The 22,062-nt window shown below is 40.5% G+C and overlaps 1 protein-coding gene across 3 annotated transcripts in view; it reads right to left on the bottom strand.

The window, feature by feature from the left end:
- The window catches only part of PTPRC (protein tyrosine phosphatase receptor type C), a 210,470-nt gene that overhangs the window by 111,950 nt on the left and 76,458 nt on the right, over positions 1-22,062 (bottom strand). For all 3 annotated transcript variants that reach the window (XM_077277741.1, XM_077277742.1, XM_077277744.1), the window contains exon 3: positions 6,922-6,942. In XM_077277741.1, coding sequence (XP_077133856.1) covers positions 6,922-6,942 — 21 coding nt within the window. The remainder of the gene's footprint in view (positions 1-6,921; positions 6,943-22,062) is intronic.

Genomic DNA, 22,062 nt, shown 5'->3' with positions numbered 1-22,062 from the left:
GACTTTTATACAAAAAAGTTCTCATCCACAACTAGCTGAAAGTGCCCAAAGGCTGGCAAAGTCCTTTATATTTTACTTCTATATTTATGTGCATAATTGGTAGCTGTTTTATAGAAGCCGGTTTGCCTGTGACATTTAATAGCTATTTTACAGTGGAGAGAGGAGTCGAATATTAGCAATGCTGCTTTTAATATCCTGTCGTTGAATAAACCTAATCCACCCTACATGTAAAATTGTTTGGATGATTAAATTCAATGAAAAATAAGCCCTATAGCCAAAGGGTCAAATTTAATGGAGTCTGTATGTGATCCAAGTGATAAGATGATAATTACTTGGATAAAAGACCCATTGTGGGCAGGGAAAGCAAATAAAGCCATTCATAATCATAGCCATTTATTTAAAACACATTTCTGCTTTTAAAAGGGTCATATCCCCAAAAAATCAAGGTATACCCTATATATGGGATAAGGGATAACTTGCTGATCGCTGTGTGCCTGACCACTGGGATTCCAAGAAATCCCAATATTGGAGATCTTCAACCCTGCACTGAATGGAGTGGAGGACTGAATGCTCTGTCTCTGCAGAATACATTGTCTATAGGACTGCTGAGTGCACCACTCTGCTATTTCTGGTATTCCAATAGACAATGGATAGACCGCAGGCCAAGAATGCGCTCTTCTGCTCCATTCAAGATGGGGCTGCAGAGTCTCATTCTCAGGGATCCAGTGCTCCAATCACTGGATCGCTAGGGTTCTCAGCAGTTAGATCCCATGTGATCAGAAAGTAATCAGCAATTCAATGGATAGGGGGTAACTTGACTTTTTGGGGAATACTCTTTTAAGTTTGAAAACAATAATATCTACTTGGCTTATTAACAATCCATTGTCAATTTCGGGGAAGGTAAAGACAAACCACCATGTAAGATTTCAAATTGTCATCATCTTAGAGTATTGGCACTTTTGAAAGTTTAACTCGGCTGCTTCCATAGAGGGTAGTTGTATCATACCTCGAAACAGGATGGCAACACTACTATGGAAGCACTCTATAATATCGGAATGCATCGATTCACTGTAGTTCCAAAGAAAATATGCGTTTCCTTCAGTACTCTCAAGAGATATACATGATTCAAATCGTGTTCAGACTATGAAAAATAATATTTAATAATCAATTAATCCTAGGGCTGATTATAAGGCAGTATCCTTTTCGTCTAGAGGAAAGAAAATGTCACGATCGTCATAGAAAAAGATTATTTTTTATAAGAGTAGTAAGACTCTTTCTCACCATATTGGGATGGTTCATTCATTAAATGAGTTGTCCGTTATAAAGCTACAAGTCTACAGTCAGTTTGTGACTGCAGACATCTGAATCTTTACATTGTGTGCACTGCACGCTGTCAGAATTCTCCAGTGTCGGTGCCAGAAACGGGCAGTTGTGTAACCACAGCTATGCAGTTTGCATATTCCTGGCCACATTACGACTAGACTGTTCCCATTCGCAATACACTTGCATTGAGCGAGGCCATGCCCATCTAGTAGTAATGTGACCACTAGTGTTGAGCGATACCGTCCGATACTTGAAAGTATCGGTATCGGAAAGTATCGGCCGATACCGGCAAAGTATCGGATCCAATCCGATACCGATACCCGATACCAATACAAGTCAATGGGACTCAAGTATCGGACGGTATTCCTGATGGTTCCCAGGGTCTGAAGGAGAGGAAACTCTCCTTCAGACCCTGGGATCCATATAAATGTGTAAAATAAAGAATTAAAATAAAAAATATTGCTATACTCACCTGTCCGACGCAGCCTGGACCTCAGCGAGGGAACCGGCAGCGTTGTTTGTTTAAAATTCGCGCTTTTACTTGGTTACGTGAAGTCCCGGCTTGTGATTGGTCAGGGCGGCCATGTTGCCGGGACGCAGACCAATCACAGCAAGCCGTGACGAAATTACGTCACGGCTTGCTGTGATTGGTCCGCGTCCCGGCAACATGGCGCCGTGACCAATCATAAGCCGGGACGTCACTGGAGGCTGGACACGCACGCTTTTTAAAATACGCGCATGTCCAGCCTCCCGTGACGTCACGGCTTGTGATTGGTTAATGGTGGCCATGTTGCCGGGACGCGGACCAATCACAGCAAGCCGTGACGTAATTTCGTCACGGCTTGCTGTGATTGGTCCGCGTCCCGGCAACATGGCCGCCCTGACCAATCACAAGCCGGGACTTCACGTAACCAAGTAAAAGCGCGAAATTTAAACAAACAACGCTGCCGGTTCCCTCGCTGAGGTCCAGGCTGCGTCGGAGAGGTGAGTATAGCAATATTTTTTATTTTAATTCTCTCTTTTACACATTATTACATTAATGTTGTTGCGATACCCGATACCCGATACCACAAAAGTATCGGATCTCGGTATCGGAAATTCCGATACAGCAAGTATCGGCCGATACCCGATACTTGCAGTATCGGAATGCTCAACACTAGTGACCACATGTATACAAATCCATTACGGTGCCGTAGAATCCTCACAGCGAGCAGTGTGCACGACCAGAGGATTCACAAGTCTGCATTCACATAGTGCCATAGCAGACTGGTAGCTTAAGGCAGGACACATACTTTGCTTTTCTATACAGAGATTCACAGCAAAAAAAAAAAAACATGTGGTACAGACTTATTCAATGGACACCAATGGTGGCCATAAATCTAGACCACAGCCACTATTGGTCATATATCATAGCTGCTAAGCCCATTCGCCAGTGTGCACCTAGCCTTACCCATAACCAGCAGTGAAACCTAAACAGTATAAAGTTTGTAATTTAATTCATTTAGTGATGTCAATTTTGGGCCTGTACTTGTTCAGATGATCAGAATTCCCACATTCATAGCTAAAATGACCATAACTTTTACTTTTTATGTGAACTGTAGAAGCAAAAATGCCTTTCGATGAAATTACACAGGATACCTAATAAGCAGAGAGCAGTCATGCCAGCAAACGCTGTTTGGATAGTCATACTGTAGTTGTGCTTACTTCCGGGATCATAATCCCCCTGTAGGCCCCTGTGCTACCTCACAGTATGTCTGGTCCATCTGCAAATGGATCTTAAGTGCTTTAAAGGGAATCTGTCACCAGTTTTTTTTCCTCTCAATCTGAGAGCAGTATAATGTAAAGGCAGAAACCCTGATTCCTGCGATGTGTCACTTACTTGCTTGATATCTTTTTTATAAAATCACTGTTTTATCAGCAGGAGATTATCACTAGAGGAAAAGTAAACCTGCTGCCAAGTAGTCCTCCATATTCAGGAGCTCTGTATAACCCTGCCCCCATCTCTGATTCACAGCTTTCTGCCTATGCATAGTGTATATAATCAAAATTCACCGCACACTCTAATATTTGCATGATGCAAGAAAAACATATTTATTTGAGGCAGTGAAAATCAGAAAAAAAGAGCAAATCTCAGGAAAAAGTGATAAAGTTACTATATTTAACTGTAGACGTTTCCACCTGTCCAGGCCTTATTCATTACATCGCTGTTAGAAAATCACCTGAGTGACAAATTCACATACATGAAACATAAAATCACAAGGAAGCTAGCTGCATAACATACTCAAGACATATTCTTGTATTCTGGGGACTGTCGCCACATAAAGATACAGTTCTACCTCCAGCTCCATACAAGTAAGCATCATCTATAAATACAGGTCGGCCAATGATGCCACCCATCCAATTGCCTCCACCACCCTGTGACAAGTGGACTCTCCACCATGGACCCTCTCCATGCAGTGTAGATATTCAGTATGTACTCTCAGGGATTATACTATATGGAATATCCTTTCATCATTCAATGTCTTGAGCATTTTATGTTTCATGTACGTGAATTTGTCACTCAGGTAATTTTCTTTCTTACAGCGACGTAATGAATAAGGCCTGGACAGGTCGAAACGTCTACAGTTAAATATAGTCGCTCTGTAAGGTTATCACTTTTTCCTGTGATTTGCTCTTTTTTCTGTTTTTCACTAACTCAAATAAATATGTTTTTCTTGCATCACCCAAATATTAGAGTGTGCGGTGAATTTTGATTATATGGATTAAGGGTCAACTGGCCCATTACACCAGCACCTTGCTAGGAGACAGAGTGCAAGCCAATACTCCTCTTTTCCTATGCATAGTGTACACAGAAAGCTGCCAATCAGTGGTGTACAATGGGTTATATAGTGCTCAGCATTCGAAAACTGCTATAAAACAGTTATTTTTTCAAAACTGCAGCAAGCAGCTCAATAAGTGATACAATACTGGAATCAAGGTCTTTGCCCTCACATTATGCTGCGCTCAGATGAGGTAGCAAAAACCTAGTAACAGATTACCTTTAATATAGTGGGAAAAATAAGTATTTGATACACTGCTGATTTTTGCAAGTTTTCCCACCTACAAAGAATGGAGAGGTCTGGAATTGTTATCATAGGTACACTTAAACTGTGAGAGACAGAATCTAAAAAAAAAAAACAGAAAATCCCATTGTATGATATTTACGTAATTCATTTGCATCTCATTGCATGAAATAAGTATGGTAATTTATACAATAGAACAAGAGAACGATCTAGTTTAGGTCGGATCGTTGTCTATATCGCTGCAGCGTCGCTGAGTGTGACGGTACCTTTAGTATTTGGTACAGAAACCTGTGTTTGCAATTACAGAGGTCAGATGCTTCCTGTAGTTCTTGACCAAGTTAGCACACAGTGCAGCAGGGATTCTGTCCCACTCCTCCATACAGATCTTTCAGGTTTCAGTACAGTCGCTGGGCATCATTGAGTTTCAGCACCCACCAAAGATTTTCTGTTGGGTTCAGGTCTGGAGACTCTCTAGGCCACTCCAGGACCTTGAAATGCTTCTTACGGAGCCACTCCTTAGTTGCCCTGGCTGTGTTTTTTGGGTCATTGTCGTGCTGGAAGACCCAGCCATGCCCCATCTTCAATGCTCGTACTGAGGGAAGGAGGTTATTGGCCAAAATCTCGCGATACATGACCCCATCCATCCTCCCTTCAATACGGTGCAATTGTCCTGTCCTCTTTGCTGAAAAGCACCCCCAAAGTATGATGTTTTCCCCCCCATTTTTCACAATTGGGACAGTTTTCTTGGGGTTGTTACCCTCGCGGGGTAAGAATCATTCTTACCCCACGAGGTGAGCTCTTGCATGGAGCCCCAGACCGAAGAATATTGACAGTCATCTTGTGTTTCTTCCATTTTCTATAATTGTGCCAACAGTTGTTGCCTTCGCACCAAGCTGTTTACCTGTTCTCCTATAGCCCATCCCAGCCTTGTGCATTTTGTTGCTGGTGTCCTTAGACAACTTTTTGGTTTTGGCCATGGTGGAGAGGTAGGAGTGCGATTGATTGATTGTGTGGACAGGTGTCTTTTATACAGGTAATGAGTTCAAACAGGATTAATTAATACAGGTAATGAGTGCAGAGTAGGAGGTTTCTTAAAGAAAAACTAACTGGTCTGTGAGAGACAGAATTCTTGCTGGTTGTTTGGTGATCAAATACTTATTTCATGTAATATAAAATGCAATTTAAATATTATAAAAATCATGCAATGTTATTTTCTGAAAAATCAGCAGTGTATCAAATACTTATTTTCCCCACTGTACTTACACAATAATACAGCAGTGAATCCTTCTCCTGATCAGTGTGATATGGGCTGATATTCTGATTGTCCGCCTCCCTGAGGCCTGTAAGGTGCTTGGGTTATACATTAAAAAATAATCACTTAAGGTGTGTGAAGAATAACCTTCTGCATGGATCCAGAAAACTGGAATGTGTGATTAATAAACTTCTGAGATTGCGTACTACTGCATCTGCACCCCCATAAATAGATTGTTTCAAAGCTACCAACTTGTGAGATACATCTGACATTAACATTGTTTCTTACCTCCAGCCCAGTATAGGACTCATTCATACAGTGCAGTTTTTAGTGCAAATTATTTAGTCAAAACATGGATTAGGTAGTGACAGGAGGAGAAATATAAAAAATGTCTGTCTTTTATATATTTCCTTCCTTTAGGATCTACTTTCAACATTGCTTAACTTTGTTCTAACTACAGCAATCTGCCCGTGCGAACCAAACATTTCTGTTGACAGCCATAAAAAAGTGTTTAATACTGATTATTATTCCACATTACTATTTCATGCAATTTTCTACTACACTTATACTAAAGAAGATTTTAGACATTTATGGCATTTTTCGGCAGGGATCCACACCTATCTATAACTAGCATAAAGGTAATTGGAGAGAGTCCCGAACATTTGCAATCTCCTCTCCATTCATTTTCTACATGCAGGAAGCAGCTGGCAACCTCTAAGGCGGTGTTCACATATGGTCAGCGCTGTGTCGTCACTTCCATCTGGATTTTACCAAAAACACTGGATTTTTTTCATTATTCTTATTTGCCTCCCTATTGATCAGTAATGATGGAAAACTGAAGCAAAATATATCAGTTGCCATCAAGATGTTACATGAAACATTGTGTTCTGGCTACTGGACTTGGAACTTTCAAATACTAGGATCAGTTTCCATCCGGCTTTTTTGCTAAGTGGTGGATGAAAATGATGAAGAAACACCCGACATATTTGTTCCTAGCCTAAAACATTTTTTGCTTATCCTGCGGAAATAGCATGCACATCTAGGGTGGAAATATGTAACACAATAAAGAATTTATATAATAAACTTTCAAAAATTGATAAAGCTTATCTCTACTATCCAATCTATACAAACAGAGCATCTACATGCATGCAGCATATTAAATTTATGCTCTAGTGTCTTGTTATAAATCAGCTATATTTAATACATACAATTTTAAACATGTAATATGTACATATATAAATATATAACTTTAAACAATGATAAGTTTGAGTGGCATTACATTACCTGGTCCTGGTGACGATTGTCCTGAAAAAAGACAAAATATTAAAGAATGTTTAAATATGATCATGCATTAATAAAGTAAACATTTCCTGAACCTGAGGCTTGAACTTGTTGCTGAAGTATTAAAAAATGTCCCTGTAATGTTAGTTAAATAAGCGCATCAATTAGACAAATCCACCAATAGATGGAGCTAAAGTACACTCTTTCCTAACCACAGCACAAATGAAAATGTGTGCTCACGTAGAGCTGCATGGCAATAGCAGCCTGCAGGGGGCACTCTTGTCCCAATAATAGTAACTAACATTTATATAGATAGATATCTATCCTCTCTCTCTCTCTCTCTCTCTCTCTCTCTCTCTCTCTCTCTCTCTCTCTCTCTCTATATATATATACAGTATATATATATATATATATATATATATATATATATATATATGTATATATATATATATATTCCGAGTTGATAAAGCAGCGCCTTTCATTAAATATGAGACTTTATAGATATATTTAAGGTAAGGAATGAAGGTGCTAGATCAGAGTTAAAAAAAAATACATTAAATAAACTATCATTAACATAAAATGAGAGGCAGAGACTAGTTAAACATTGGGTTGTCTTTCTTACAGCTAGTTTACAAGGAGTCTCTCCCCCTGCCTTGTATGTACTATATGACACATACATGCAAATTCACATTTTTATATAGAATAAATATTAACTCTCATAACTAAGCTAAAATTCCCCATAGACTGTATTAACACAGTATAAACACAGTTGCTAATGAAAGTAAACCTACTGTGAAAAGATTTCTAGTAAAAAGTTGTGGCACTTGGATGCCTACCAGATACTTCCAATTTGTACGTGAGCTCTAAAATCCACATAGAAGGAAATGCAGGCAATAATGTCAGGGAATTCTCCAGAGACTTCTTGACTGGGATGAAAACTGCTTAAAAACCTCTGATTTAAAAAAAAAAAAAAACACCTTGCTTCTAGAATGTGTGCTGCTGAGGCGAATATTGAAAACTGCGCCCCCCGCCACCACCATCATCATCCTCATAGACTTTTATTGGATGCTCTGCTCCATCCGTCTTGCAGTGAGGAGGATGAAGTACTCTACTCAGCTCCTTGAGTCAAGATATTGGGGTCACTGTAGCAGTCTGATAATCTGTGCATCAATGATAAAGATCACTTGTAAGATAATGTCTCTTTCTGTTGTTTCAGCCTACCATAAATTCTCTATGGCGGTGGCCCCTAGTTAGACATGTGCTGCATCATGACTTGGGATGCTCAACCAAACGTTTCTGTAAGCTGATGTTGCATCAAATCATAGTGCAGGTGAATGGGGTTTCATTTCAACACATCGTACAGCAATTGTTTTTTATTCATTGCAACCTGCTTGTTGCGGTTGCAGGAGCTTTTACTTCCAATGTGACCCCATTTGCTTGCATCATACCACAATTTTGCAGAAATTTGGTTGTGTCATTGGCTGTGGCCAAAGTTGTCATGTATTCCCAGCCTAATGCAAAAAAGCCTGTGAAAACTGTTCAGACATAAGTCATCTGATAACAAGACTGACTGGTAATTCTGCAAATCGGGATAGCTTACTGCTGTGTCATGGCCAAACAGCATCAGCTACCTGTATGTTCAGCCTACTGCCTCCATGTACATTATAATGTATTGCTTTGTAAAATATTACATGCTACCATGTACATAAAATATATACAAATACATACAATATATACATGTACACACCACACACCGCAAAGCAAATGTTCATTACATACACATCACAAACACTCACACAGAATCTGCCTCCAGAGATTATTAACATGAAAGGGGCAGTTACCAGCGTGAGCCATGTAGACCAGGAGAGCAGAGATCGGCCATTACGCATCACTCCGGTAACATTGTTAACTATTACACATCACACTGGTAACCATTGGACATCACACTGGTAATGATGCCTTTTATTTAAAATAGGTCCTGGAGGCAGATTCTTCAGGAGATCAATGTCCGGCCCAAAGATCTTAACAGCTCATTTACATATTAACGTGGATTTCTCTGGAATTAGACAATTTCCTCGCTGATACCAAGGAATGCATACATTCATGAAGCAACAAGAGAAATGCAGCACTCACTCATATCTTTTAGGCTAAAAGTCCTCTACAGGTCAGATAAAACACAAAACGGCCATAGTCCGTGTTTCTCTCTCTCCTGCGCTGTAGCCCCTTTTCTTTTTACCTGCATACCACTAAGAAGATGTCCACATGAGCGAAATAAAGGACTTTTTGCCTAAAGGATATGGGTGAGTGCTGCATTTCTATTGTTACTTCACGAATATGTGCTACGCTTGCAGCTTTGCACATCCCTGATATATCCTAAACGATGTATTTATTGGAAACATTAACCAGACAAAAATGTGGAAATTGGTGCCCCTTTCTCTTTCTATGTGATACCAAGGTATCATTTTATTCAGCTTCTTATGACCTACATGCCCATAGATGGCTTAGAGGGGTTGTCCTGACTGAAGGATTCCCTTTAAAGAGGTCCTGTTCTTTGCTCAGAGGCGCTGAGCTCATTGATTGTCTGTGAATAAAGCTGGAGTGATGGAGGCTTCAGATCTACTATAGCTCTTCAGCCTCATTTACATATTAGCTCAAGCATTAATTTCTCATTAGCAAAGGAACGGACTGGCCATGGAAAGGTATTGTCTAACTTGTCTTTAAATAAAAAAAATTAAAAAAAAATGCGTCTAGTGGCAAACACAGCCCTAGTCATCAATATTCTCATCCTGGAAAACACCTTTAATTAGGCACTTTACTATGTGTAGTAGTAACCTCTAGCTCTCAATTTCATCAAACTTTTTCCAAAAAGAGTAACAGAGAACACTGGCCCGGAATTGAAAGAAAACATATTGCAGCATTAGTATTTTATAGGGAATGTAAAGAAGAACTTGTCAGTTTGGGTCTTGGTGTGGCTGATCTAAATCCCGAAAGCTCATAGAATGGCAGAGGACGAGTAATGTCTGAGATTTACCCTTGAAATTAAAGAAATTGTAGTGGGTGAAAACTGAAACTCGTCAATACTGTTGTGACAAAATATAAAGACCTATTGCAAAGTAGTTTAGGAATCTAAAATCAGATATTTGGGTAGATTCAGATTTTGATTTTCTTTTACTACTTTTAAAGTATTTATAATAAATATAGTAAATATAGTTACTTGCAATCAGCAAGGTGATATATATTCTAAGGTCTGAGATTACTTATCAGAACAAGAATCTGCCAGCGCGTGGATCCACCATATTTCCCTTTGTGCATTACTTGTACATAACTGTTATTTAGCTATGCATTTGCTACTCCATACCCAATTCTGTACTTGGTGGAAAATAGAAAGTCGGCTTTTCAGTACTAACTGCTCTGGGCAGTTTCTATGATTGTCATGTATTTGAGTGCTAAAGCATGACAATCATATGAAAAGCATGAGACTTGACAGCACTGCTTTCCTTAACCTCATATACAGTTTCAGCACCAAATAATTTATTATGATTGCATGGAACATGTTATGTGATACACTGCGACTAATAACCGCACACAAGCCTGCTTCAACGACAGTAAGGACCAAACACAATGTTGCTACTCGTCTTTACTTCTTCATCTATAAAACACGGTCTAATTAAGAAGCAATTCATTATGGCTATTCTGCTTCCAGTTAAAATTAGAGGTGACCCAGATAATACTCCAGCCCCACTGACCCAAGAAGAAAGCCTGATCTGAGGAGTGCTACTGCACATCAAGCCATTGCTGCTGAACAAGGCACTTACGGCACCAATCTAGTCCTAGTCCATATCTTATATATTTTTTAATGTTACATAAGAGTTAATGTTGGATTACCTAATATTCCTAAGCAGTGAAATAAAGCTGAATCTAGAGCAGAATGATAATGCATGTAACTCACCTAGCTTTCCATAAATACGGCCATTTAAATAAATCGGGATTTACATCAGTAGCCAAAGAAAAACAGTGACCGTGATTTTAATTTTTATTTCATAAATTATTAGTTTACATTACAATAAGCAACTTTGTCATATACAGTGGGGAAAAAAAGAATTTAGTCAGTCACCAATTGCGCAAGTTCTCCCATATAAAAAGATGAGCGAGGCCTGTAATTGACATCATAGGTAGACCACAGCTATGAGAGACAAAATGAGAAAGCAAATCCAGAAAATCACCTTGTTTGATTTGGCAGGATTTACCGTATTTTGCAAATTATGGTGGAAAGTAAGTATTTGGTCACCTAAAAATATGCAAGATTTCTGTCTCTGACGGAACTGTAGCTTCTTCTTTAAGAGGCTCCTCTGTCCTCCACTCATTATCTGTAGTAATGGCACCTGTTTGAACTTGTTATCAGTATAAAAGACACCTGTCCACAACCTCAACAGTCAAACTCCAAACTCCACTATGATGAAGATGAAAGAGCTGTTGAAGGACACCAGAAACAAAATTGTAGCCCTGCACCAGGCTGTGAAGACTGAATCTGCAATAGGCAAGGATCTTGGTGTGATGAAATCAACTGTGGGAGCAATAATAAGAAAATGGAAGACATACAAGACCACTGATAATCTCCCACGATCTGGGGCTCCATGCAAGGTGTCAGCCTGTGGGGTCAAGATGATTACAAGAATGGTGAGCAAAAATCTCAGAACCACAAAGGGGGGCCTAGTGAATGACCTGCATAGAGCTGGGACCACCGTAACAAAGGCTACCATCAGTAACACACTACACCGCCAGGCACTCAGATCCTGCAGTACTAGATGAGTCCCCCTGCTTAAGCCAGTACATGTCCGGGCCCGTCTTAAGTTTGCTAAAGAGCATTTGGATTATCCAGAAGAGTATTGGGAGAATGTCATATGGTCTGATGAAACCAAAATAGAACTGTTTGGTAGAAACAAAACTCATTGTGTTTGGAGGAGACAGAATGCTGAGTTGCATCCACACAACACCATACCTACTGTGAAGCATGGGGGTGGCAACATCATGCTTTGGGGCAATTTCTCTGCAAAGGGACCAGGACGACTGATCCGTGTACATGAAAAAATGAATGGGGCCATGTATTGTGAGATTTTGAGTGCAATCCTCCTTCCATCAGCAAGGGCATAGATGAAGATGAAAGGTGGATGGGTCTTTCAGCATGATTATGATGCCAAGCACACCGCTAGGCCAACGAAGGAGTGGCTTCATAAGAAGCATATGAAGGTCCTGGAGTGGCCTAGCCAGTATCCAGATCTCAACCCCATGGAAAACCTTTGGAGAGAGTTGAAAGCCTGTGTTGCCGAGTGACAGGCTCCAAACATCACTGCTCTAGAGGAGATCTGCATGGAGAAATGAGCCAACATACCACCAACAGTGTGTGCCAACCTTGTGAAGACTTACAGAAAACGTTTGACCTCTGTCATTGTCAACAAAGGATATATAACAAAATATTCAGATTAACTTTTTTTAATGACCAAATACTTATTTTACACCATAATTTTCAAAACAAATCTTGCCAAATCAGACAAGGTGATTTTCTGGATTTGTTTTCTCATTTTGACTCCCATAGTTGTGGTCTACCTATGATGTCAATTACAGGCCTCTCTCATCTTTTTAAGTGGGAGAACTTGCACAATTGGTGGCTGACTAAATACTTTTTTTCCCCACTGTACCTTATCAGAGCAATATGTTTTTTTCCACCTGGACTGATCTTTCATTCTCAATTCATGGGTAAAACCTGTTTTCACTAAAGACAGATTACTACATTACTGAGATAGTAGACGGCAGTCGGTGCTTTTAAAGGGAAACTGTCACGTTCCAAAATGCTATCAACCTTTGCTATAGGGTTAATCTGCAGGTCAATAGCATTCTAAAGTTGCCCCGCCGGCTCAGCTACTGGTAAGAAATGAGCTTTATTTCCTCCAGGCACCTGCGGTTTCCAGTTAGAGAGGCGTGGCTTCAGTCATCGCTCAGTACATAGTAATCTGTGGCTGTAGCCACGCCCCCACCCTGACTGGCAGCCAGCACTGTGCTGATGCACTGCTGAGCTGGCTGTCAGTCAGTGCGGGGTGTGGCTACAGCCATGGATTGCTATGTACTGAGTAAGGACCGAATCTACGCTAGTTGTGCTTTCTGTGCAGCAGCCGCATAGCTTTAGAGCGATACTAACCTTCAGATTAACCCCATATATGGAGGTTAACAGAGTTTTGGGACATGATAGGTTCCCATTAAGAGAGGGAGAAGCTAGAGGCAGACATATAATTCTATGTTAAATTCTTCTGAAATGACAGTTACAATTCTCCATAGAGCTTTATGAGCACCATCTGTCCTATTTCACTAATGGGAAAATCTGTTTTCGCCGAAGACAGATATTACGCGTGAACTGAGAATTTTGAGAAATATGATCGATCCAGGAGGAGAAAATAGCAGATTTCTCCAATAAAATATAATAAAATATAGTACAAATTACCTTATTTTCACATGAAGGATAGATTTGTGAAAGAAAAATTATAATGACAATTACTCTTTAAGGCCGGTTTCACATTAGCATTTGGAGGAGCTGCGGAGGGCTGCGGACTTCCTCCGTGAAGCCCCGCCCTTGGCCGCACCTCCGCCTCTAGCTCCGCCTACTTCTGCATGCGGCCGGCATGCGACCTGCGTACATATCTTTAACATTAGGTACGCAGATCGTGCTGCTGTATGCGGATGCTTCCGCATGCATCGTTTCGACGATGCGGCGACCAGCGTAGGACGCAGCTTGTAGCAATTTCTTTTTTTTTCCGCATCGTCAAAACGACGCATGCGGAAGCATTCACATACAGCCGCACGACCTGCGCACCTAATGTTAAAGATAGGTACGCAGGCCACATGCCGGCCGCATGCAGAAGTAGGCGGAGCTAGCGGCGGAGGTGCGGCCGAGGGCGAGGCTTCACGGAGGAAGTCCGCAGCCCTCTGCAGCTCCTCAAAACGCTAGTGTGAAACTAGCCTTAGTGTTACAATTTTACAGTACCAGCTAAAGCTATAAAATTTCAGAAATCTCCTGCAGACACAGTTTTTTTTATTCCTGGCTACATTTGAGCACTTCAGCATTTTTGAAAATCTACAGCTTGTTAATACTTTCAGTGTTTTTGCAGCATTTTTTTCACCCATAGAAAGCAATGAGAAAGTGCAAAAAGAAGTGCGTTTTGCAGGGTTATGGTCAATAAAATGAAATTTATTAACACAACTGTAGACAAATAACACATGCAAGCCACCTGAAAAACGCAGCCGTTTAAAAGCAGCTTTTTTACTACCAAGATTGAAGGTGCAGAAAAAAACGCTGCAAAAACGCCACTTGTGAAAATAGCCTTTCAAATAAGATAGCATTGTCTAACAACACTAGATTGCCTTTTCCAATCTCCTTTTCCAGCATTTGTTAATTTATCAAAATTTTTGCACCTCTATTGTATCAATGAGGATGTATATTGCAGTAACCCTTTGCAGTACCACCGATGAAAAGGAGAGCAACTGGGGATAGATAACATGATTTGCCTGTATTATCCTATATTGCTGATGGGCTTCTACTTGTTAAAGGGAATTATTTTGTGATTAAATTAAGTTTTTATAATAAAAGTATTTTTTTTTTTAAGTTTACGATATCATAATGGTTTATAGAAAAAAATCTTACAATATGAATCCGGCTAACTAAGCTTAATATTAAGCTGATACTTCCCTTTTCCAGTAATCTCATTATCATTATAGGCAAATGAATGACAGATATATAGAGAGATGATAACACAGGATCACACAGTTTACAATAGGTGATGTCACATCTCACCTCCACCTCCTCCTTTACACATCATGGAGCATGCCTAGAAAGGTCTCCTATAGAAGTCAATAAGTTAGAACCTATTTATTGTTGCCTATGATCTATGTGGCTCTTGTTAATCATGTACATAAATGTTGCTGGAAGCACAGGAAAGATGGCAGCTCCTATGTACAGATGTACAGAAATGTATATGTAACGTACGGACAGAAAATAGAATAAAAATATACAATCATAGAATAAAAACAGATAAACATTTCACTTTCTGGTTTTAGTTATTACAAAATAATGTGATACATTTCCTACAGAATTTGTGTTTGAAATGTAATTCCTAAATTTTTAACCAAAAGAATGAAATAAAACACAAATGTGGCCTACGAATTCGAAAAGATTTGTCAGGGCAATAGATTCTTGTTAACTGGGAGATGGATCATGCTCAGCTACCCTCCTGTATCCAATGCGGCCTGCTCTGTGATCTGCGCCAGCACCGATAGCCATGACAGTGCTGTCAGAATGCATATAGAATGAAACAGAATATTGCTAAAGTTCCCACTTTTTACTCTGATGACATCATTACACTTCCTTGATATTCTCTCAAGCAGCTTCATCAGGAAGCCATCAGGAATGTTTTTTCAGCAACTTTGAAGGAGTTCCTTGAGATGCTAAGAACTTTTGTTGGCAGGTTTGCTTTCACTCTGTGGTCCAGCTCATCTCAAATAATTTCAGTTTGGTTCAAGTCAGGTTATTGTGGAGGCTATGTCAACTGACACAGCACTCTATCCCTCTCAGACCGGGGTCAGACCTAACATATAAAAATAGGGTCCATTTTTTACGGCAGAGATACGCAGAAAAGTTCCTGAACAGTGATCAGTATTCAATGCGAGGATGCGATATGCGATTTTTTTCTCTAAAAAGTATCTGTGTGTCATCCATATGGCATCTGTATGGCATCCGTACAGCGAGATTTTCTCGCCAGCTTGCAAAATGGACATATAATGGATCCATGGGCTCAAATATTCGTGAAAACATATATACAGTCTATGTATATATATATATATATATATATATATATATATATATATATATATACATATATATATAATATACTGTATATACACCTATACTATGTGTAGACATTAATTTTATCTATTCTATTCTAACCTGTCAGTGTGATTTTACTGTACACCGCACTGAATTACTGGCTTTTTTATAGGACACCGATGCGTATTTCTCGCAAGGCAGACGTGTGGTCCGTGTGTAATCCGTATTTTTCTCACCCCATAGACTTTCATTGGCATATTTTTGGAGAAATACGCTGACAATCGCAGCATGCTGCGATTTTCTCAGCCCGTAAAATATGGCCAAGAAATATACGGCCGATGGAAGCTGCCCCATAGAGAAACCTTGGTCCGTGTGCAATGCGTTGTTTTTTCGACTCTCCCTCGTCCGTATTTCTCTCTAGTGTGATGCCGGCCTCATTCATAGTTGCTTAGACGTTACTTAGCCTGGAGGTGTATTTTGGGTCATTGTCCAGATGAACACAAAGGTCCTAGTATCCATATGTATTTGCATCTACAAACAAGCTGATATAAATGAAGATGCAAGAGCAAGAACTTCCAGGATCAGCCTCCTGCCCAACTTGCAGTGTTATGAAGTCATCTCATCACGCTGTAGATGTTGTCAGGGTGCCGCAGAGTACTGGAGGGTATGGGTGCAATAGCAGCAAGGAAAAGGTATTGCTTGGTGATCTAATTATGGAAATTGGGCAGTATAGTCAGGTATGAGGTGCACTTTATGAAGATGAGTCAGTAAAGGGGGTGTTCTCAGTATGGGCTTTATAAAGGGACTCTGGAGATGGGGAAGAATAAGGGAAACCCTATGGAGATGGGACAGTATAAGGGGTTTCTGTATGGAGATAGGGCCGTATATGGTTGCTCTGAGTGGAGATGGGGCCAAATAGGGGGGCTCAGAGTATACACATTGCCATGAAGGAGGGATCAGCGTGGAAGCAGAGTCATATAAGGGGGCTTGGAGTGAAGATGGAGCTGTATATGGGGCTAGGAGTGGAGACAGGGCTGTATAGGGGGGCTTAGAGTGGAGATGGGGACGTATAGGGCGGCAGCTCAGAGTGGAGACTGAGCAGTCTGTTGGGCTTTAGATTGGGATGGGACCGTCTTGGGGGTTCTGGATGGTAACAGGGCAGTTTTATGGGCTCTAGATGGTAATGGGACAGTCTGGGGGGCTTTGTATGGTGATGGGGCAAACTGGGGGTTCTGTATGGTGATGTGAGACTGGGGGCTCAGTATGGTAGCGAGGCAGTTTGGTGGGGCTATGTATGGCGACGGGGCAGAATAGATGGTCTCTATATGGTGACTGGGCAGAATAGGTGGGCTATCAGCAGTGCTAGAGTCTCTTTGTGGAGATCAGGTAGTATGGAAGGGCTCTGTATGGCGATGGGGCAGCAAAAGGGAGGATTTATATGGATATGGGGCAGTGTTGAGGTATCTGTGTGGAGATGGGGAAGTATAGGGCATCTCAATATGATGATAGGGTAATACGAGGGGGGCTCTGTATGAAGATAGAGAAGTATGGAGAGCTCTCTATGGAGATGGGGAAGTAAGGGAAGTCTGTGAATGGAGTAGGAGCAACATGGGGGGATGTCTATGAAGAAGGGGCAGTGTGGGAGGTCAGTATGTAGAGGAGGTTCAGTATAGAGTGGAATACACTAAAGAGGGGGCTGAATATGGAGTGAAGGCATAGTGAGGGGATAGCATGAAGGAAACATTGTGCAGGTCATAGTTCATAAAGGATTATGGTGTGGTGGGTACAACTCATAAGGGAGGACAGTGATGGTTGTAGTTCACCAAGACATACAGTATTGTGGGGGTCTTAGTTTAAAAGGGGGGATGGTATGGTGGGAATATTTTATAGAAGAGGACAGGGAAGACACTATGTAATATGAAAAGGACAGTGTGGTATAAATTTTTGCGCAGGGTGCACAGTAAGGAGCAATTATTTATTCTGCATGTAGGGCTTATTAAGGGCACAGCATGGGCGGAAATTTTTGTTCAGGAGCATTATAGTGAAACTGTTATTGACTGGTCTGAAAAATACATTGTGTGCGCATACCATTAGTTTGACTTACCAGTGGGCGTAACCATTTAAAATGCCCAGGGAAGCATAAATGCCAATTATGGCCCTGGATATAGGGCTCAGCACTGTATGGATCCATGTACCGACACTGACTCTACAATACACATATAATGAGATAGACACATTGCCCACATTCTGCTTTGAAGAACTTGTGATGTGTATTGTTGCAAAAGTATTTTGATGTGTAATGTGAACTGTGACATGCATTATGTTGTTGATGCTGTGTTCTGCCTGACAGTAGGGAGAGTTAGAGTTAAGTTTGGGATTAGCCCATGGTGGGAAGTAGCTAAGGTGAAAGGACAGAGACAGTTTCCTGTCAGAATGTGAAATAGAACCCATTGTGTGTAGAAAGAAGACTTGAGGTCTGATCAGTGAGCAATGCCACATGATATGGGTGTCCCCAATATTAGAGGAGAACCTGACAGAAGATAGCAAGATCCCTAGTAGAAGGCAAGGGAGCAGTCACCGAAAGTCAGAGTGACAGATCAAAGATGGGCCCAGAGAAATGATGCCTAGCAGTATGGCCCAGAGTTAACAACTCAGAGAGGTAACAGGCAAAGATGGGAGAGAATATGTGAAACAAAGGGAGTGCCTCAGGCAGGATTTCCAAAGATGTCAGTGACCGAGAAATTAAGTATCAACCATAATGGCAACATAGATCCCTTGAGGGGAAAAAAAGATGCAGTACCGCAGGTTGAGTAAAGTACTCTTGCTTACTGGAGTGTAGTATGGAGCTGGATTGTGGTGAAGTAGTGAGGAACGGTGAAGATACAGGTGAGTAAATGGAAAGTAATTGAAGCTGTGTGTGAAAAATGCAACGTATTGTAAAAGAAACGTTAATCAAGTTCTGTCCCTGCTATCTACTGTATATAATCCCCGCCAAGTTATCATTTAATAAAAAGTTTATTTTTGGTTTGTGGTCTCCCTCATCGAACTGTTCAACATCTGGTCCTGGCCAACCAAAGTCATCGGTAACAAGTCCACACAACAAGCCTGGACCCAACCATCATGTAATGTGCTTGGGCGCAAGAGACGAGTGCCTCGCCCATGGCTACCACCCTGCTTCATGTTACATACACCTAGTAGCCTCAAGTACTTTCTGAAAGCCAATGATTCCATAAGTGAACTTTTATTGATGCATGCTTATTCATTGGAAGCCATTTCAGGAGGTTACCTGATGATGATGCTTGAAAGAATGCAAAGGAGTGTAAAGCTGTCATCAGAGTAAAAGGGGGATACATTGAGGAAAATAAGGTATTACACATATTCTGGTTTGTTTTTTCACATGTTTCTTCACTCCTTGCTTCCATATGTGTTCCTTTATTGTTTTGCTACTTTCAGTTTGAATCTACAACGTGCACATTCCAATAAGAGCAAAGAAAACCATTGTATCAACTGGTATATCCAAACTTTTGACTGGTGATTTTTGTATATCAAAGATTCATATCAAAATCATCAATGCAATGCAAAGTCTTTTTAGCATTATCATTAGCTAATCCGATAGTAACATTTTTGTAGGATTATTTTTTACGATGATGATGTGCTCTTTAAGAGATAATGCTGCTTTTAACACTTGCAAAATAAATTTGTGAAGCTATAACATTTTATTTCCTGCCACAGACTTGGGAAGAAACACCTGCCGTAACCCCCTCTTTACCAATATAGATACATGTGCTAACACTAAACTGCTAGGCGTATATAAGTGTGTCACAGATGTGCCACACCTAGTGCTATCGCAGCTGTAAAGATCTTAGATTCTTCCTTTACTTTACTCTATAACGGCACATTATATAAATTATACAGTTTTTATTTTAGTAAGACTAGGTAAATAGCTATGCCTTATTTTGTCTGAAATTTCGACTTTAAAATGTTTCATTTTCTGTTGACTTATTAAGAAAAGGGTATTTTTCTGTAATAAAAAGGCCAAAATTTAGGACAACTTAAAACTTAGCAGATTACCACAGTTCATGGGAAAATTAATTGTTGAGTCCTTGCCTTAGCTTTGAGATACAAACACCCAGATGAAAATTTGAGTGCAGTCAAATTTCTGAGCACTTACACAATGGAGAAGATGGAGACATTTTGCTCTCCATTGTTTCCTCACAGTGTGCTATGATTCCCTCACCAGAGAGAAACTGATGGCACTATGCTGTCACTCTGATCAAGTCATTTGCATAATCAGCCCTGCTGTGGATGCTCCTGCAAAGCTGCCTAAAGGCTTTATTCACACATCAGTGTTTGTGATAAGTATTTGATCAGTATATTTATGTCAAAATCAGGAGTGTCTCCAAAACACAGAACAGGTGTCAATCTTTCCATTATAGTTGTTCTCTGTAAGTTCGACTCTCGGTTTTGGCATGCAAACACTGATGCAAGATGCTGATCAAATATTGATGTGTGAATCAGTCCTTGTTGTCAGACATAACCTCAGGCCAAATTCACACTTTCAGTATTTGGTCAGTATTTTACATCAGTATTTCTGAGCCAAAATTAGGAGTGGAACAATCAGAGGAAAAGTATAATAGAAACATGTCACCACTTCTGTATTATTCACCCACTCCTGGTATTGGCTTACAAAATACTAATGTAAAATGCTGATCAAACAGTGAATGTGGCATTAAAGTAACATCTGAACACTGGTTTTGCCTGAAAAAGAAAAAAGAAACTGTGAAAAGTGGTAGAAATAAAATCAATGAAAAAAGCTGAAAAAGAGTCTTATGTCCATCTAAGGGTATGTTCACACTGCCTTTTTTTCCGTTATTTTTCAGTGGCTCAGCTCCAAAAAAAAAAAAATTATGTGAGGTCCCCCTATTTTTAATAACCAGCAAAGGCTAAGCAGAGAGCTGTGGGTTGATATTAATAGGCTGGGAACAGGTCAAGGATATTGGCTCCCTCCCAAACTAATAACACCATCCCTCAGCCACCCCAGAAATAACCCCATCAATTAGATGCACCTATTCTGGCGCTTAGCCCCGGCTCTTCCCGCTTTCCCTGGTACGTTGGCAAGTAGTGTAATGGTTTTGCTGTTGTCAGCTGTGCAATGTCTGCTGACATCAAGCCCAGTGATTAGTAATGGAGAGATGTCTATCAGACACTCCCATTGCTAACCCCATAGTCAAAAGTAAAAAACACAAACACAGAAAAGTCCCTTAATTGTACAAAACACTTCCTGACTCTCTGTTACTCACTTATAACCTTTAAAAAATAAAATAATCCAAAAGGGTCCGCTGTAAATTCATCCCACGACTATCCCCAACTCCGTTACATCCAACTGCAGTGCTGAGCAGTGACATCAGTAATGTGACGGCTCAGTATGACAGCTGCGAGTGATGACATGAGTAAGGTTACCGCAGTTCATCGGCTATGAACTGCGATAAGCTTACTAACGTCAGCGCCGGTCTTCACAGCAGCTGGATTCATACGCTACTGTCAGTGTGTTCTGGCATTACTGATGTCAGCACTGCATCTGCATGGAGCAGAGTTGGGGGACATCATGAGATGTGGGATGGATTTACAGCAGACCCCTTTGGATTATTGTATTTTTTTTAAAGTTAATACATAAGAAAAGAGAGGTCGGTGAGTGTATTGGACAATTAAAGGACTTTTCTTTGCGTGAGTTTATTACTTTTGACTTCAAGCTTAGTAATGAAGGTGTCTCATAGACTCCTCTCCATTACTAACCTCTGAGCTTGATGTTAGCGGACATTACACAGCTGACATCAACCTCAAAACCATTACTCTACTTGCCATCATACCATGGCAAGCAGGAAGAGCCAGGGCTAAGCACCAGAATTGGTGCATCTAATTGATGGGCCATTTCTGAGGTGGCTGAGAGCTGGTGTTATTAGTTTGGGAGGGAGCCAATATCCATGGCCACTTCCCAGCAAATTAATATCAGCCCACGGCTCTCTGCTTAGCCTTTGCTGGTTACTAAAATTAGGGGGAACTCATGTCATTTTTTGGTGTCCCCTCTTGTTAATAACCAGTAAAGGCTGCACAAATGGATGTGAGCTGATATTATTTGTCTGGGAGGTTTCATGGACATTGGTCCTTTACCAGAATAATAACACCAGCCCCCAGATGTCTGCTTTCCCTCAGCTGGTTCTTAGAAATAGGGGGGATGCACACCATTTTTAGTTTTATTTCTTCATTAGCTAAATACA

The sequence above is a fragment of the Ranitomeya variabilis genome, chromosome 8 (assembly GCF_051348905.1).
Source record: "Ranitomeya variabilis isolate aRanVar5 chromosome 8, aRanVar5.hap1, whole genome shotgun sequence".
NCBI classification, from domain to species: Eukaryota; Metazoa; Chordata; class Amphibia; order Anura; family Dendrobatidae; genus Ranitomeya; species Ranitomeya variabilis.
The sequence above is the reverse complement of the archived record's forward strand: the minus strand, read 5'-3'. Positions and strand labels throughout refer to the sequence as shown.